The 20,286-nt window shown below is 37.5% G+C and overlaps 1 protein-coding gene across 3 annotated transcripts in view; it reads left to right on the plus strand.

Annotated features, from left to right (window-relative positions):
• The window catches only part of ST7 (suppression of tumorigenicity 7), a 51,907-nt gene that overhangs the window by 26,152 nt on the left and 5,469 nt on the right, over positions 1–20,286 (plus strand). For 2 of the 3 annotated variants that reach the window (XM_053462645.1, XM_053462647.1), the window contains exons 3-12: positions 4,012–4,171; positions 5,327–5,381; positions 5,966–6,081; positions 8,023–8,098; positions 9,323–9,477; positions 9,749–9,846; positions 11,299–11,413; positions 13,842–13,914; positions 15,624–15,726; positions 16,150–16,300. In XM_053462645.1, the coding sequence (XP_053318620.1) occupies positions 4,012–4,171; positions 5,327–5,381; positions 5,966–6,081; positions 8,023–8,098; positions 9,323–9,477; positions 9,749–9,846; positions 11,299–11,413; positions 13,842–13,914; positions 15,624–15,726; positions 16,150–16,300 (1,102 nt within the window). The remainder of the gene's footprint in view (positions 1–4,011; positions 4,172–5,326; positions 5,382–5,965; positions 6,082–8,022; positions 8,099–9,322; positions 9,478–9,748; positions 9,847–11,298; positions 11,414–13,841; positions 13,915–15,623; positions 15,727–16,149; positions 16,301–20,286) is intronic. The other variant, XM_053462646.1, reaches the window with a different exon arrangement.

The raw sequence follows: 20,286 nt of genomic DNA on the forward strand, positions 1-20,286 counted from the left end.
CTCATATATAAGATATTTAAAAGCTCTCTAGTTCCTAAAATTCTGTAAAGGTATACAATACCATTACTTCCCAGGTAGCCTGCTTTAGTCCGCAAATCTCTTTCCATCCTTGTTACATTCGTAGAATGTTTGGTTGATATGAGTGCCTGTTCCACAGCCTTAAAAAGTATATATAAATTATTTATAAATTTCAATTATTTATAAATTCAATTGTATGAACAAAATAGATGTATTTTTATTATTGTTCAATGCAGTGGCGACTCTAGAAACAATATATAGGGGGGGCACACAAGATACCACAGTCAAACTGGGGGGCATTAATAATTTCCACCATTAAATGATACCACTGAAAAAACACATTATATATATATATATATATATTGCCAAAAGTAATGTGCTATGGAATGATACTTTTGTTATTGGACAATACAATACTTGATCATTCAACACGGGAAGCCTGAAGCCACAATTTAGTACAACTAATCCTTGAAATCCTTTAAACAACACAATACCTTAACTTTTACACTAAATGATTTCAGGGCCTAATATTAGATCCTGCTGCTGATATACATATATATTAGCCCCTGCTGCCCATATATATTAATATTAGCCCCAGTTGCCGATATATATTAATATTAGTCCCTGCTGACGATATAAATATATATATAAATATTAGACCCTGCTGCCGATAGCAGGTATAGATCAACACATTAACACACAAACCCAGCTTTGCATGTATAGATCAATTTAAATTCACTTGTGATCTCAGCACTGAAGGTATATATCAAATAAACAGAATCAGACATACAAGTCCTGTATTTGCAGGTATACAATAATAATATATGAAACGTAGCATCGCAGGTATAGATCAAATAAATACATGGAAACAGCATTGCAGGTATTAATCAACTGAACAAGACATACAAACCCTGTATTTGCAGGTATACATAAATGTATGGAAACATAGCATAGCAGATATGGATCTACAGAATAACACAGAAACCCAGCTTTGCAGGTACAGATCAATTGGAATTCACATAAAAACACAGCATTAAAGGTATATTTAAAACCCCCTAAATTACAGGCATAGATCACAGGATGCACACCCCAAAGCAAGCCCTGGCGTCCACGCTGTCCACATAGAACCTGGCCAGCACCCAGTTAACACACATACGATTTGCCATCTTTGTCCCATATACACCCGGCCTGTGCCATCTCGGTCCCCAAGGCTCAAACATCCTGCTAGTGCCATCTTTGCCCTTCCACAATTATACATCTATGATACGCACAATCACATTAACTCATGCTCTCCCTCATTCAGACAAATCATCCACATATTAACTCATGCTCTCCCTCATTCAGACAATTCATCAATTTTAAGAAACTATGCCCCTTGGAGCTTCAAATGAGGGGCTACATGTATTTCTAGGACAAAAGTTGAGTGCACAAATAATGATGGAATATGTCGCTTTAGCTAGAAAATATGTTTTTTCTATCCATAGCGACATGTTCATTTGTGTCTAGCGCACTCCATGTTTGTACTAGAAACACATACAGCCCCTCATTTGATGCGCCAAGGGGTGTAGTTCTTGCAAATGTGTACTTTTTGTGCCATAATTTAACTTCCTACGTGAGCAGTAATGCCACGTCAAGGCTTCAACCCTAATTACTGATCATTCACACGCCTTTCATATCTCCATTCACTCGCAGAAGCACACACCATACTTTCCATAGATTCACTCACATAAGCACACACACCATACTTTAAATACATTCACTCACAGAAGCACACACCATTCTTTCCCCTTTACAATCCCAAAGAAATGATGGTAAAGGGAGAAAAAAAAAATCACTTTTACAGCAAAAATAAGTTTTGCAGTAAAAATGCAAGGCGCTCCAGGGATGAGATGGTTACTCACGTACCGCACAGGCTAAATGGCTGATTTTAATAATATTTGCAGTTCATCAGGATTTCAAAAATTGCCTCCCTCTACCGTTGGCTAAATTTAACCCCATGATCAAAGGGATCATGGGATTAAAAATTAGTATCGGCCATTTTTAAAAAGGGAATGTGACTTTTTATAGCTATATGATCGCTGTGGTAACATTGCCTATCACAGTGATCATTTAGCTAGAATACTTAAACTTTTTTATTTTTTTTTAAAGTTTAACTACTTTATGTTTAAATCATTTTTTTTTACATTTTTTTTAACGTAATTTTTTAAAATTCTTTTACAAGCTATATACCGTTGGAAAGGTGAGATAATTACCTTTCCAACGGTATATGTTGGAGGTCTGTAGCTGCTTAGATGCCTCAGATACAGGCATCTAAGCAGCATGCCCCCATACCGCTTTAACTGACAATTGTCAGTTATTAATAAAGTTGCGCGGTGACGTAATCGCGTCATTGCGCGTGCCGTCACCGGCCGGATCGGATGGCCCTGGTGATGCCCTTCTGTGTGAGGGGCAGATCGCCGGGGTAGGTGGTGATGGAGGTAAGATAGTGCTAGCGACGGCATGGTGCCGTCGTTAGCACCTGACTGGGACTGCTAGCGACGGCACCATGCCGTTGTTAGCAGTCAAGGGGACTGTCCTGGGTGGCTCCAATTTCGGCGGGGGGGCAACAGGGGGGGCAAGGAATCTCCTAGGGGGGGCAATTGCCCCCCTGTAGCGACGCCACTGGTTCAATGACATAATAGGCATTACACAAAATGTCCCAGGAGATCCCTATTGCCAAGCAAGGCCTCTAACCACACGCCTTATATAAATACATCACTCTTTGGCATTTGTGATGCTCGAATTTATGCTTTTGATGATGCCATGGTATTGATGCCGTCGTAATCTGGTTGTCATCTGGCTATGTAAGAGCTTTTTCCAGAACCAATTTCACAATTTATGTAATTATCTGTACTTTTTTCATGTTGTGTGCTGAAATGGTTGTTATAGCAACGTGCCCTACTAAAGTGAGAAATATATAAAAATGACATAATGTTCAGAACGTGCACTTCCATTTGGGACCTTTTTGACACATTGGTGCAGATACACCTGCCTGTTTACCATATATCATTACATTTTGGATTAATAATTTTGCCAATTTTATTCTGTCACATCCCTATGGCCTTTATAGAGCTGTACTGGCTATATTTATATCTAAGTATGCCCTTCAGTCAAAGGAAACCAACAACGTATGTGTCTCATTTCTTTAAAAAAGAGTGCTTTTTCATTTGGGTTTATATATATTATTGGTATATAGCTCCAGGTTCTACGGATTTACAGATTTTTACAGAGTATTTTTAAAGCTGTATCCCCAGAATTTGTTCTGTTTTATCCATATACCTGTTATAAGGGGCTTTTTGAAGGAAGAGTCCTTGGGGAAGCTACCACATATGTGTTCCGAGGAATGAATAGAGGGTTAAAAAGCTAAGTACCCTGTTTTTATATTTTTTCATTCTTGTAGAACACCGTTACAACTGTATTCTACGGATCATACGTTGAGTCCGTGGAATGCAGAAGTTAATAGAAATGATTTTTTTCTTTTCCAATATCACCAGAGACCTTTATCAAGAGTGCATGTATAGATGTATGTATATTTATGCATGCATACATATATATTAGTTGATGGCAGGGATTGGGCAACACTGAGTTCAATGCTGAACCCATCTAAAAGAAGCAAATACTTACATAATACCCATCCACTGCTTGTACCCACTTGCACAAAAGCAGAGGTACCCAAGGGATGCAATATTCTCTCTGGAGTACTGTTTGGGTAATCGGTAGGCAAAATATGGGATGTTTCACAGATACTGGTGTCCCATAAACCAAGCAGCTGATGTGCATCGCTGTTAGTTCACCCTGTAAACCACAGTAAGGTTCCACAACTTGTAATGTGCATTTTCTATTAACTTTATATTTTATTTTTTTTTAGATTAATCAAATTTATTTTGAATCTGTAATTTTGTAAGTGGCTTCAAAAATAGATTTGATTGAAAATGACTTATTTCTGTTTTGCAGATATTTGAGTGGTGGTATTTTCGGAAGTACGGAACGTCATTCATTGAGCAAGTATCTGTGAGTCATTTGCGCCCTCTATTGGGAGGGGTTGACAATAACACTCCAAGCAACTCAAACACGAGTAATGGCGATACTGATTCCAGTCGACAAAGTGTTTCAGGTGGGTGTTTTTTTAATTACTTTTTTTGAACTCTGTTTGTCTTTCCAATACTTACCTTTTATTATTCTGGATATTTTGTAACAGTGTAGGGATTCCCAGATGAACCGTGTACCCATTATATCATTGTCATTATAGAATATAGATAGAATATACACTCTATGCAGGACATTATTATTTCTGTACTATTATTTTCTCACTTATTAAGTGCAATATCATGCTTGAATGGTTCATTACCAAGGCTTTTAAAATCATATGAAAGAAAAAAAATTACAGTAGCTTAGACAATTTAGTTCTTGGTCTTTGTCCTTACATTGTGTCTGAACTACCTTTCCCATGCATGCAGCTATGCCACTTCTGCTGGAAGGCATTTCTACTTACCATTGTTTGCCATAAGTATTCATTTAACAATGCTTCAATTTTGTTGAAGTAAACCAGTAGTACGGTATCTTCGGGCATTGTTGAAATTAACAATGGAAGCTGAGCATCATATTCGCAGGGTGAGTAGGCAGGAGACAGGAGATTGCTGAAAGTGAAAACGTATATTTAGCTATGCAACCAGGTCTGCTACAGCCCTTCTTGCTGGAGAATCTCATTGAGGTTTGCCTTTTATAACATGATATTTGAAATAGTGTACTTTTCTACAAACTCCCTTTATATTGAATATACCTCAATGATTTTGGGAAATTAATATAGGCAAATAGGAGGCAGATTTGTTTTTTTTTATTTGAATAGGAGACCCACAAAGGTGGGGGGGGGGGGTAAAATGAGAATATTCCTGTGAATAAGGAAGGTTCACAGTTTCTCTGTTGGGGAAAGTACTTGATGCTTTAAATTTTATGTGGGTTCCCAAGATTACCAGAACTAAATATACATATCAGGTGGCCCTGGGACACAGTATATACAGGGATTCGATTGACAGAGATCTGGGCTGGGGTGGTGGGGACAATTAAGTCCACCTTTGCTTCTTGTGGACACTGTATAACGTCTATTTTAGGCCTCTTGCTTTCCTCCTGAATGTGGTGGTACCTAGTTACATCTATTTTTACAGATAAAAAAGATTTGTGTTTCCAAATCTCATGTAAATTATTACTGGCATTTTCCACACTTGCAAATATCTTCAAATTAAATGGTAATTGTTGCTTTTCTTCTTAACAGAATGTAAAGTCTGGCGAAATCCATTAAATCTGTTCAGAGGAGCGGAGTATAACAGGTAAGCTTTTTTTATTTTTATTTAACTGTAACATGTTTTTGTGCTTCATAATAGTTACATGTCCTTCGCATAGGGTTCTTTCAATGTTTGTTGGTGTCTTACTGAAAACAATTCCGAGGGAAATGTAACTTCACAATGAACTTGCTAGGGTTTGCCTATTCATAATACTTAGGTTAGTGAAGACACTTAAGCTTTTGGGCAAACTCTCATTTCAGTGAATATCATCTCCTCTGTCATAAAAGTGGCGACATTGTCTTTGTTTGATTACTGACTAATTTGTAGCAGCTTTGTACCATGTTCTCCTGTAAGAAGCGCAGAACTTGCAAAATGCAGTTCCCCAGGTCCACCACTGTGATATATGTAGAGTGGACAAAAAATGTGCTTTGAGAAATCAAAAAGTCATAGTCCTAAAATTTGCAGAGGAAAAATTAGTCTAAGGAGACTTACAAATCACACTTCATGCTAAGTATAATAATGTATTGTGCATCTCTACACACTCTGTAGTGTACTGTCATTTTGGTACTAACATTGAGGCTGTTTCCGTATATTTATAGAACACCACCTGTGGACTTTTTTCATTACAGATACACATGGGTGACAGGACGAGAACCCCTGACATATTATGATATGAATCTTTCAGCACAAGATCATCAAACATTCTTCATATGTGATACAGATCACATGCGGCCAGCAGATGCAAGTACGAAATAAACATATGATCTAAAGTCATTCTAAAATATTTTTGCTTCTGTCCACTTATTCGTTTTATGTCTCCTGCTTGATGATATGGCAGACATATATGCGTGTATGTAAATAAACATCATGGGTTTCTCCAATTACAAAAATGTCCCAGCACCAAAACCAGTGATGTTTATAGAACTATTGGCCCAAGGGCAAGCCCAGCTTGATAGCTTTGATATATAGTAGCCAAGAACACACTTGGCCGACAGCATGTTCATTAGGCACTATCCATTCGTGGTTTCTCCTTTTTGTAATTGCATGTCTTCATGTGTGTTATTGTTAATGTTCACTTTCCCTATAGTGTAATAGCACTCTTAGACATTATTTGATTCTTGACAGCCCCCCATCCTTTTAATGTTGGGTAATATAGGTTTTGTATGTATTTTTGGTAGATGGCTTCCATGCCCCATAGACCAGCTGTGACATTTATTTCACTGTCTGAGGTCATGAAGACCTTGTTATCCAGCAAACCTTTTTATTCTGTATTGAGTCTTCTGATGTTTCCACTTATCAAAGGTGATTTGCTAAGGAACCAGTGCCAGAATCATCTAATATATGGCTATGACAGAGTTCTAGAGAAAAGATATAATTGTCTATTTTAATTCTCTCTGTTGCATAGCAAATAAAGGCAGTTTAATTAATGTTCTATATGGACCTGGATTATGCTGTGAGTGAGTTGTGTGAGAACAATGCCCTCCCCATGAGTGAATATGCAGCAAAAGCAGGGTGGAGATTGACCCAAGTTATTGGGGACTGCTCCTTGACTTCATTAGAAATCATGAAGGGCCAACCCCAGTGAGCTTTATGAACAGCTTGGCCGGCCTTGTATTACATATGTAGTGCGATGTATTAAAGTCTTCTTTACTCATTGTATTTTACATTATTAAGGGTCAAATAAGCCATTCGTATTGCAGTGTTGATGCTTCCTAATGAAAAGTGGTGTAAATGACTAAAACCACTACTTTTCTGTCAATTCTGCCTTTCCATTAGTGAATAAACCCCATTGTTTTGATCTGTTAAGTAGTGTATCCATGCTCCCATTTCATTAATGAACAAACCTCGTAGTTTTGATTTGCTACTGCAGTTATTTTAGCGTTGGTATAAACCATTAATTACTAGAAGATCTATGCCGTGGTAAAACAACACAAGTGAGCAGAAATGCAACCAACAAAAACAAAATGTTTTAAAAATACTTACCTCTATTATAAGGCAGACTTGGGTAACAAAGTATATCATAGTATGTCATCAATTTGTTTTCAAATGGAAGAGCTCAGTGATTGCTTTTTAAAGCTAAATTATGGGCAAAACACCCACTTCCCTTCAAAGTAAAGTACACTGTTGAAAATAATTGATAACCAGTGTCCCGCCCCAGAGGTAATTTTACTAGCGGCCTACCGTGATTAGCCCTTTAGGTTAAAAAAATTACTTTGGTTGTAAGTACATACCTTGCACTGTTGCTAATGTAAATGATACAGAACCTTCCGGCAACGCTGTTGTTTACAGTAGCTTGGATACCATGTCGATTCGACACCCTCAGGTAGTGATTTTCCTTTCATTTTGAAACCGCACATTTATGAGCGTAAACAAAAATCAGGGTCAGACTTTGTTTTGGAAGCTGTACTTAGTCATGGACTATTGTATGTCAGATTTTCTAGGCAGTCAAGGTGAAAATTCTTAATACTCACTCAAGGTTGCTTGGTATCCTCAAGTATATATAGTTTATACCGCAAATGTTGTTTACAAAGAGTTTCTTGATATGTAAGAATTTACATTCCCGTGTACTGTGTCCGGGGTATTATTTAGAAAGTAGTGTTTTATAGTTTGTTGATTGCTGTTACATTATTTTCGAGCGACCCTTTACAGACCCATACCCTAATTATCGTTTCTCTGTATTAAACAGTAATGCAAAAGGCCTGGAGAGAAAGAAACCCACAAGCCAGGATTTCTGCTGCTCATGAAGCTTTAGAATTGAATGAGTAAGTAGCCATATTTAAATGCGCTATGTTTGTATTGTTTTCAGGATGGCAGAACTGAATATTATACATGTGTACAGTAGAGAATGTTTTATGCAGATGTTTTTGCTAGCTCTGCAGGTTTTGAAGACAAAAGGTGGTTGGTTTGATTTCGATTTTTTTAACATGTGTGTGTATGCAAATACACTTTATTAACAAAAGAATTGGGACACCTGACCATTACACCAACAGGGACTATTATGACATTGCATTCTAATTACATAGGCATTAATACGTAGTTGGTCCCCCCCCCCCTTTTTTTGCAGCTATAACAGCTTCCGCTCTTATGGGAAGGCTTTTCACAAGATTCTGGAGTATTTCTGTGGGAAAATTTTGCCCATTCATCCAGTAGAGAATTTGTGAGCCAGGCCTTCTCATCCAACATCAGTGCCTGAACTCACAATCTCTATTCCAAAGGTGTTCCATAGGGTTGAGGTCATGGCGGTGTGCAAGCCAGTCAAGTCCTTCCACACCAAACTCATCCAACCATGTCTTTATGGACCTTGCTTTGTGCACTGGGGCAGTCATACTGGAATAGAAACGAGCCCTCCCCAAACAGTTACAACAAAGCTGGAAGCATAGCATTGTCAGCATTCCAAGTCATTTTACAACTTTGTTGGAGTAACTTGGGGAAGGCCCTTTTATATTCCAGCATGACTGTATTAGAAGATTTCTAAATATCTTGATGTGCATTAGGCATGATTTTATTTATTTGGAGGAATAGGAGAGAGGAATTCATATGTAGAATACTCACCGTTCTTAACAGGGTATATTCGCTATCCTAAATACTATCCTTTACATCAACAAAATATATTAATTGTAAAATATAATAAAAGCTAAAAACTATACCTTTTTCATTTGCTGGAAGCACTGTTTGCCATACTTTTTAGAGGTGACCTCCACAGTGTACTAAATCTTTTTAAAATCCTAAACAAAAAATTATTATTTTGAATGATACAAAATAATTATGAAAAGGTTTCATTTGTATTGATGAGAAAGTCTTTTTATATGCTTTCAAAGTAGCTTTTTGCCCCAAAATATTGGGACAGTGAGCAAGATTTTCTTTGTTTCAAAATGGTTTGTATCTAATTTTCATCGAAATTGCTCCTTATGTTGCGTACCTCCAAAACATTACTTGTGTTGATTTTATCAGCTGACCTTCTTGTTGATTTTGTCCTCCATTGACAGATGTGCCACTGCATTTATTCTTCTGGCAGAGGAAGAAGCAACAACTATTGTTGAAGCGGAAAAGCTGTTTAAGCAGGCGTTAAAGGCGGGGGAAGGCTGTTACAGGCGTAGCCAACAACTTCAGCACCATGGAACGCAGTATGAAGCACAGCACAGTAAGTGGCACATGTATGAGCATGTAGGCTTAACTAGTGAGTGAGTGCGTGCAAGTGCAAAAAAACATATTTTTCACTCACTGAGAAATGAGACGATATTTGAAAATGTCTAAATATCACTCTTAATGTGCATAAAGCATGATTTTGTATCTGTTGAAGCACCCAGTAAAGAAAATAAGTTGTGTACACTACTCATCAAGACAGAATTTACTTGCCTTTGCAATTTTTGTTTTTATTCTGTCCTTTTTGATTACGTTGTTTGTCTTGGCAGGACGAGACACCAATGTACTTGTGTACATTAAGAGAAGATTGGCAATGTGTGCCCGGAAGCTGGGCAGGACGAGAGAAGCAGTGAAAATGATGAGAGATGTGAGTGTGCCAAGCATATCATAAATGTCTTCTTTCTGTCTTCTGTTTTCACAAATCAGTTGTTTCTGTATTGGGTATTGTATATGCACCCTACATAATGCATAGTTAAATCAGTGAAGACACTTGTAAAAATACACCATAAAAGTGTACACCATAGAAAAGCAGTGCCTGTGACAATTCCAAAATATACCCATGGTAAGCTTGTGGTTGGCTCTATGGCTATAAAAACAGATCACGCCTTACCTATCCACCACCCCCAAGCTAGTGGTTGTGTTGGTGTTATCCTTTCTCATAACCTGACTGATTTGTGTTGCCACAGAGTGACAAAAATGGTCAGATATAGGCAAAGCAATACCTAAAGTAAACCGAAATCTAGAGGTTATTGATTTAATATGCATGACATATTGGCAGATTATGATCTATGAGTCGGGGCTGTTCTGTGTGTATATCACCTAGGACTCTGCAGCTTCTATTTAACATGGATCCGACTGGCTTGCATTATACTGTTTTGATTTGGCCTGTTGGCATTCTGAATTTTGGTGCACAAAAACCCTTTTAACTGCAAAAGAGACCCCAAACAAACTGCACCATAGAATACTGTTGGTACTGGTTATTAAATCCCTCTGTAACTAATATGTAAATGTGTGGTTTTGTTTCCTTGCCAAATCATCCCATACATAATTCTAAACTTCATTTGGCTTTTTCAAACATGAGAAGCCATTGCAATTAGAAGAAAGCCATGAGCCGAGAGAAGAAATACAGTAGCTTCGATATAATGGGATAGTCTTAGTGAAAGAGCTGTGACATGTGTTGATACCAGTTTGTGGGTTTTAAGAGGATAGGGTATATCCTTCTCTAAATAGGTGTGTTTTAGTGAGTGTGTTAAAGTTTTACAGTATTGAGAGAATGAGATAAGAATTCCAGGTAATCGGGACAGCATAGGGGAAACCATGGAGATGAGAGTGGTAAGAAGTGATAAGAGGTGCCAGCTGTGGGCAGGGCAAAGAGGGCAATTTGTGTTTGGAGTTTTTGGGGATAGCAATAGAAGGATTCAGCGTTGAGGGTTCTGTAGGTCAGGAGTTTAAATTTGGTTGTGGAGCGGCCTGCAAACATTCTGATGGGCTATCACAAGGGAATGGATTAGTATTTTAATAGTGTAATGTGTAAGGAAATGACACTTTCAAGATGCAATGTGTGGTTTTTCTCATTTTACAATTATTAAAAGGTCATTACAAATGCTATATCGTTTCTTTAATGTGTTCACTAAACAACTACACACCAACTGTGTTTATTTGTCCAATCTGCATACTAATCACAGCAAATATACCTTAAATGTTTGTCCCAGTATGTCTAGATATTGCCGTGGTGTTGTGTCCTGTAGGGTGATTCTCTGGTGTCCGTTTGAGTAGAATCTCCTTCTAATAGCTCTGTTCTCTGTCCCATTTGCTCCAGTTAATGAAGGAATTCCCACTGCTCAGTATGTTTAATATTCATGAGAACTTGTTAGAAGCACTGTTGGAACTCCAGGCGTATGCAGATGTGCAAGCAGTTTTAGCAAAGTACGATGGTAAGTGCATTTCTTTTTGCTTCTTAAAAATATTCAGTTCCCCTAAAATACTTTAAGCTTATCTAATTATAAATCCCCCTTATTGCATCAACATCTTATTTACAGTTACTGAAACACAAAGTGCTGGTTTAAGTACATTTTTTCTTCTTAATTATTTAATTTCTAAATTATTATACAACAAAAGTCCATGTATGAAAATATAAATGCTGGACCCACAAGTTTGTAGGGCAGTTGTAGAATGAAATCAGTATAAAATAATTATGATTCGGCAAACAAACAATTATTATGTTGGGTCCCGCATTTATATTTTCATACACGCACTTTTTTGTTGTAAAATATGTAGGAACTACCATTTGTAACATCACATCTTTTAAAATAATTTCTTTAATATATTTCCAATAATAACTTTTAGAAAGGCACTGTTTGTGCTACATCCGTGAATGAAAAGTGCACCCTTACGAAAAAATTACTGCCATTTTTCTGAAGTAATACTGCGGTTTTTTTGGACATGAAAAAACGGCAATACTGCACTTTTACTGCAGTATTACTGCACATTTACTGCATTTGTACTTCACTGTACTGCAGTGTTACTGCACATTTACTGCACTTTTTTTTTTATATTGCAAACCTACAGTTGTACTTCAATGTACTGCAGCTTTATTGCATTTGTACTTCCGTACAAAAATAACTGCAGTACAACTGCAGTACAGTGAAGTACATATGCAGTAATACTGCAGTAAAAGTGCAGTATTGCAGTTTTTTCATATCCCAAAAACTGCAGTATTACTTCAGAAAAACTGCAGTAAGTTTTTTGTAAGGGCAGGGTTCTTGTACCATTATAAGGCCACAGAACACCTGTCTTCTTCTGGGGCCACGCTATCAGAAGGTATATGTTGCTCCTTCTTTCCCTCGCTAGCAAAACTCATGGAGGGCCAGTTCTTCTTGGTGCCCTTACAAAGTGGGAAACCAGAAGTCTTAAAGGGGACATGGGGAGCCAAAAGGTCAATCTACATTTTCAAAAGAATAGCTGAGTTTGCAAGGACCTGGCTCTAGTGTGTAATTTCTATTGCATGCATTGGGGAATAATTGCAAAGAAGTTAATGGTTAAAAAATGGTTAAAGAAAAAAAAAATCCATCAAAGGACACCTCAGGCGTATTTCATCCACAGCCTTATGGCCAGAAAATATTGCTTTCTCCACATTAACTTACTTGAGCTTAACCAAAAGGCCAAAAGATGCTCCACCTGTACGTAAAGCAATTTCTAATGCTAACGTGATAATAGTAGGATTTCAATTTCATGTTTACTGTGTAAAACGAGTGTGGAAATTAGTTTGATAATCCCAGTGTATCTTAAAATATAAATCAGAGTCATTTTTGAAACAAACATTAAATTAAAATGGTATGTATGTTGTTTATTTTTTTGTTCTATGTAACTATGTTCTATGTAACTTTGATTATAGGGAATAGTAGTAAATTTTAAATGGCAACTATTGTTAAAAAGCTATTGCCACAGGAGATTAGATTTTTTTTAACTTTCAAATTGCTTAATGTGTGTGGTATGACTGACTTTGTTCATCCGAGCAGCATGTCCAGCCAGGTGGCCAATCATAGAATCTAATCATAGAAAAAACACAAAAATGATAAAATATGGAGTTAACAAATTGTTAATCTACAATTGGCTAGACAAATATATTGTGTTTCTGATCTATAGGTGATAGAAACATTCAAATATGTCAACTGATTAAAGAAATGGAGTGCCAGAACTTGAATTCTCAAACACCATAATGAACCCCAAGTTTCCTTTAATAACTTTTAATAGTGTTATCCTTAAAAGATAAAGAGAAACAAAGAAGAAGCTGGCCATTCTGCCGGCAAATAGCACACTGGGTTAATGTCATAAATATGTTGCTGAGTGAATTGGGATCAATAATCTTACTTTTTCAGCAAAATATGCTTTTTACTGTATTTATCCACCATTCCTTTTTATCTATCATTGCTGGCTGTGCGGCGCTGCCATGGATCTGAAAGACGCCTCTATTATAAGGCGAGGTCCTTTTTTATCTTTTATGGATAATACTGTTAAAATTATATTTTACATACTTTTGTTTCTAAAGAAAATATATACCATTTGGTGAATGACTTGGGATGTATTCATAATCAAAGTAGTTAAATCAAATTTAAACCTTTGTCTTGCATAACAAATATTTTCTATCCTATTCCAAAGCAACTATAGTACCTTAACTATTCAGTAAAATGAAATAATAATAGGATTAAAGGCAAAAAGGTTAATTTTGTAATATAAATGTAGCTTTGGGAACACTGCCAGGCACAAATAGAAACTGGAGTAGTCCCAGGGACTGTCACTTGAAATCAGGGACATCTCCTCCTGTATACCATTGTTATGTTTCTTTTTCTTTCTTTTTTACAGATATAAGTTTGCCAAAATCTGCCACAATATGCTATACAGCTGCCCTACTCAAAGCAAGAGCAGTATCCGACAAGTAAGTGGAATAAGGTGTCCACTTTGTAAATGGTCATTTACTGTGGTCTCATCTCAAACACTGTACAAAACACAAGATGTTAGTGTCTCTCTTGACGTGGTCTTGTGCCTAAAAATTTGCACCAAATTTCAGCCGGGTCTTTGGCTGTTTTTGTAATTTCTCATTCAAATGGGAATACATCTCATCATTTTTTGTTTTTCTTTTTGATATAATAAGTGTTTGTTTTGGTCAGTTCTACACAGAGTATGCAGTGGTGAGTCTCAGGCCTGACCATTGCATATTACTGCTGAATGGGTGTGAGCATTTATATCAACAAGATGAACTTTGAGTCCTTCAGACTTACAGGCTGGTGGCCCTATGGTATACGTCATGACAATTAGATGTATTTGGGCAGGCACCTTTTACTTCTACCATGAGAAGGTAGAGGTGGGCTTCAACTTGATCTCCCTGCCCTTTTGTGTTTTAATATTGCAGAGTTTACGCAAATGACTGATACATAAACACAAATAAACATGTTTCTTATAGACACAATGTTTATAAAATGTCACGATATGTTTAAAATATCCATACATTTCAGACTCTGTTCTTTCCCACCATGTTATTATGAGAATGTGTGTGTTGATTCAGGTTGAGTAGGAGAAAGCTGTAGAAAGCAGGTCCTCCTATAAATCTAGTGAAGAAAGGAAGCTTTAGCTAGTTTCTCCCTTTGGTAAGACAGCATGCTGTTTAACGTGTGCTCTCTTGAAAGTACAAGTAATTTTCTTTTTTTTTTTTATTATTCTTTTTGTCCTGTAGGTCGCCAGTACCTACTGCAACATCTTTCCTCCCTACACAGCGACTCCAGCTTGGGAGGGCAGGGCAATGGTTGTCACAGCTTTCCCTGTGGTGTCTGCCTGCCAAGTACAGCTATGGAGTTAGCCGTGAGGTGTGAGGTGAGAAAGATTGCATGGTCTGGTTTATTATATCCCAAATAGTGCTTCAAAAGTTTGCCCAACACCCATGAGTGCTTATAAGATTCTGGCTCGACTCTACATTAGATGTAGATAAGCGATTTCTGCGCATCCTATTCCTTGTCATTAAACAAGATGATGTGATATGTTCTCCAACTCATTGATTTTTCAAAGCTTGTCCTTAGAATCTATTAGCAGTGTAGGCTTTCAGAATCCAATCCCTTTAAGGATCAAAAATAGCTGTTCTATTAGCTCAGGGTGATCGATCTGGTGGATTGATGGATCATGAGTGATTGATAAGATGCTGGCACCACACACCACAGATTAGACATTTCTGAGCATTATAATTCCTGTAATTCTCCAAAAATGGGTAGAATATGGTCTCCAACTCATTGATTATTTTTTATTTTATTTTTTTTTTAAAGTTGTGATCTATTAGTTCTATTAGCTCAGGGAGATCAATCTGGAGGATTGATCCACACCTGTGCAAACATGAGGAGATCATGAAAACTTGATTAGTTGGAGAATCCTCTGGAAAGACTTTGAAGCCTATGGACAAAAATGTCTATCTTTATGCATCTCTGTATTTTCTAATATATCTCACCAAAACAAAATAAAGCCACTGTAGGGTGGTAAACGTTATGTAAAAACTCATGAAAAGACTGACTCTCTTCTTAAAAAGCATCTACTTGTATTGTATTATTCACATATTATGTAGTTTGAGTATTTATTTGACCTTCAATATTCTTGCGTTTTCAGATTTTCTCCGGAAGCTGCATCGCGGCGTGGGCTCAGTACAGCAGAAATGAATGCTGTAGAGGCCATTCACAGAGCAGTAGAATTTAATCCACACGTGCCAAAAGTACGTCTAAATATTGCATGGTGTCTGACTCCTGCATACTTCCCATGGAATGATTTATTGGTATCGAACTATTGCAACTGGAATAGTCCAGTGCTTATAGGAAATTGACAGGTTATTATCTCCAACTGTAGAGGTAGAGTTTTGGTTTCAAATATGTGATTTCACTGTTCATTATGAAGGGTCAACTGCAGTGAGATTATGCCGCAGAAAGAGCTGGCCCTGTGTAATGCATATTTAAACCAGTGAGATTTTTTTTTTCTATCTCCTGACCCACGGAATTAAACATTTGCCAGTTTTAGCCCTTTGGAAAATTAATACTTTTAATCATTTGTATACACCAGGGTGTTCAGCTTTTCTGTGTGCAGATATTGTGAAAGCACTCTTGCCTGTGAGTCATTCTATGCCTTCTATTGTCTGTTACAGTATCTTCTAGAAATGAAAAGTTTGATACTGCCTCCTGAACACATCCTGAAGAGAGGAGACAGTGAAGCAATTGCATATGCTTTCTTCCACCTTCAACACTGGAAAAGGGTCGAGGGAGCATTAAATCTCTTACATTGTACGTGGGAAGGGAGTAAGTAATTCTTTTTACCTAGAAACCTGTCCTAGGGAGTAATGTTGCTAATTGGACCAGAGGTAATCTAGTCTTGATATGCCTCCGCCAAGACATGTTTACTTCGCCAAGTCAGTATGGAGAAAACCTGGTATTTGCCTTTGAATGGGCCATCTGTGCTCAAGTGGTGAGAATCCTGTATTATTATGGATGCCTCTGACCTGATGTACTCTTTATTCAACTCGTGCTATACATTTCCAGAAAAAATGGTGCTTCTAGATGTGTGCAAACCCCTAATCAATTTAAGGATGCTGTCATGCCACAAGGTCCTTAAATCTTGTCTCATTGCTTTAACACCAAGTATTGGCTTGGTTCACAAAACCTGTCCCTTTCACCCAAAATCTGGGTTTAAATAGCAGAAAGGTCATGACGTGATAAAATCCAGATCAAAAATTAGATTAGATTTTTCCTGTGATTTCCCGAAGCAAGCCATTTTATTTATCGGTTTTAGGTACAACATTCCTGGGTAAAAATACCGGCTTTGCTTTATTATAAGACAAAGTTCTTTTCAGAAAAAAATTGATCGGAAAAAAGGACCTTGTCCTATCATAGAGGCATCTTTCGGATCCATGGCAGCGCTGCACAGCCTACTAAAACACAGAGATCGGTGTCAACGTGGCTTTCCTGGAAATATCCAGGAAAGATGGAGAAAAACTAAAGCTGCTGAATGGTCCGATTGCTGTGGTAGCCAGTCACAGCAACGGGCCGTGAAAAAATGACAGGCCAGTCTTGTTCACCGAGTTGTTTAAAATTCTTACTGACACACTCTTTGATCTTGTGTCAGAGAGAGATACTGTGTCATTATTTTTCACATCCTTTATTGTAAACAAATGGTTAAGTCACAAAAAAAAATCGTCTCAAAAGAAACTCCTAACTCACCTTAGAGAAGGGACCTCACAGGTTTTTAAAGTGTATGAAGCTCAATGCGCTCTAGTAAAAGGTTATTAAAAAAATCTTCTTTTGACCATTTTTTCTAGTACCAATATCCATTTTTGTACTATAGGCTGCAGTATTCAGGATTGGCCACTTGATGGCGCATTTACACCTCTGGAAGACTTTTTTTCCTTTTCACTTTGCAGGATGTGTTGCCTCTACCCCACTCCTAATGTTGCCATTATGTTTGTCCTCTATATGCAATTCATTGAATTAGATCTGAATTTGTATTTTGTGATTGCAACCCATTAAGCACTTATGAAGTATTGAAAATGTGTTTGTATAGGTTAAAAAGGAGGCATTTAGTCAGGATGGCAATTCTGTTCAAGTTTCACATTAAGGACCATGTGGGTGGGTGGCCGGCCTTGCCTCTCATCCTGTGCCTCTAGGGCTAGCCCCAAATATGCTGCTTGCTGCACATTGGCTTAAATGGTTAAACCTGCAATTGCTAATGTGTTAACCTTGTGAGAAAATAAGCACATATATACACAATTTAATTCCACTTGTGCATAACCACACACCAATTCATCTGTCATTTTAATTTTTGTTTTAGTTGGGTTCATTAGCAAAGCTTCTACGGTGCTAATCCCTTCAACTGAATTGGTTCCAAGAATTGCTGTTTAACTATGACGTACTTTTGTGTCTCTTCAAGATCACAAGAGAAACTTAAATGGCAGCTTCGTTTTGACTGCCTATAAACCAAGGGGGGGGGGTTAATGATGCCTTTTAAAGTTGACCAGTCTGACACATTGAGGGTTAACAGATCTGCTCTTATCCCTGCCTTTTATTTATCGTGCGTGAGGGCCAATAATAACATTCAGGATAACGTATTACTATAGCAAACAGCTGAACGAATGGTACAGTGAGAAGAATACAATTGTAATATAATAGTAGATAGAGTGATTCAGATGCAATGTAAAAAGTGAAAGTACTGAAGAGTTCATTGGAACGCCTGTGAGATCTGACACTCCATATGAGTTCTGTGCATCTGTCAGTTTGAAAATAGACATGCAGCCTGATGCACCTAGTACCGGGGCGTTACGCGTAGTCCTCCAGGGCCCGGCCCTGCCAGAGCGTTAGGATTTCTCTAATTAGCATATAATCATGCAATTAACATAGTGGAACACTGAGTAATGTGTTAAGTATTATCATGAAAACCTGGCACGTCTCGGCCCCCTGAGAGAGGGAGTTTGATATCTCTGACCTGGGAGTTTAACTTAAACTTGCTTTTACCGCGTCAGGCTACGATAACAAAGCGTGGACCGGCAACCCGCATATCGGTCCAGTTAAGGCCCTGTTGTGAAACCTCTTCTAGAGGATTGTGTACAGTTCTGGAAACCCAATCTCCAGAAAGATAGATAGGCTGCGCTAATTTGTTCACTACCAGAAATGTGTATTGTCCGTTATGGAACACTCGTTCTATGAAGCCTCCTTTTGATGGCTTTACGTATTTTACCTACTCTGCTCCAATCTGCTGGGTTTTCCTCAGGGTAGGATGATGTTAGCCCTTCAATAATTGTGGGATAAAATATCAGGAAAGGTTAAAAGATCTGAATGTGTTTAGCTTTGAAAGGAGAAGGGTCAAGAGAGGCCTGATAGAAACATTTAGGGATTTAACAAAATATGAGGGAAGGGAAAACATTTTTTCCCTTAGGACGCAGTCTAAAATTAGAGGGCCGGATAGTTGGAAGAGTTGCTTCGTTTTAGTGGAAAAGTCTCCCAGAAGATGTGGTAGATGTTAATACGGTAAGGGAATTTTAAACATATGAGATAGACATATGGTTATCCCGACCAAAGGCCTAATAAAGCTTGAGCTCTCCGTGGCAGGAAAAATGGGCAGACTAGAATGACTGAATGCTCCTTATCTGCTGCCACAATCTTATGGAAACAAATAATTATCTGTCTTTTGTTTGTGAAGTTACCAACGAGATACACAAACTCCATTCCTGCAAAAAAAGTTACCGGATAGAATAGGGAGGTCAAGCTTGGAGTCGCCCAGGAAAGAGAAGGAGATAACTGTATAACTAAGAGATAATGAAATAACTAATACGAGATAAAGAAATATTTGGGGCAACCAAACTAAATGGCTTTAAACTGAAACTCTCTGGATTTCCAGGTTTTAGATTTTGTTTTTGTTTTTAAGTGCTGTTTGTCTACAAACGATGGTTTTATTGTAGTGTGTGTGTGTGTGATAGACTGCGATCCTCCGCTGCAGGTAACCTTTGTATGTTCGGATGTGGCTGCAAGCCCACATAGGACAGATTCATCCCCAATTTTGTAGCATTCTCTATGGTGCTCTCTGGAGAGAGCTGAAGGAAATCCAATATAATGGTTCCTTCAAATGCACACCGTCCGCCAAGAAAACACAAGGAAAATACCTATAGTTAATCATAATAGAAAGGAAACCAGTGTGACAGACACCCGAAAAAAAAAACAAATTATGCACATCATTTAGTAATATTATAAGCTGTTCACTACAAACTATTTGCCAAGGTGCATTCTATTTAAATAATATGGATTTAATATATGAGCTATTTGCATATATGCCAAAAACAAATGTGCACCAAGATACATTTTAAACATAACTTGGAAAAAGATACTGCTTTTTTTTTTCTAATGATTTGCTGGCAACCCTCTCTGTCTGAAACAATTTAGATCATTCTTATAGCTCTATACTGAATACTTAAAATACTGCGTTGTTCCACTGATGGTGGATGAGATCATCTCTGCATTGCTGTTTGTCAATGAAGGCATCAGCAAGATTGTGGGACATGTTTATCCCAATAGGAATAGTAATGGGATAAGATGGGGACATGTCATGGTATAGAGACATCCTGGATGAAATTAGGTAAAGAACCCCAATCCCACCTCCAATATATATATATATATATATATATATATATATATATATATATATATATATATATATATATTCTTTACCTAATTGTCATTGTCCTCCTTTCTATACTATGCTAGAATATATATATATATATATATAATATAATATATATATA

This window comes from Spea bombifrons, chromosome 4 (genome assembly GCF_027358695.1).
Source record: "Spea bombifrons isolate aSpeBom1 chromosome 4, aSpeBom1.2.pri, whole genome shotgun sequence".
In the NCBI taxonomy this organism is placed as follows: Eukaryota; Metazoa; Chordata; class Amphibia; order Anura; family Pelobatidae; genus Spea; species Spea bombifrons.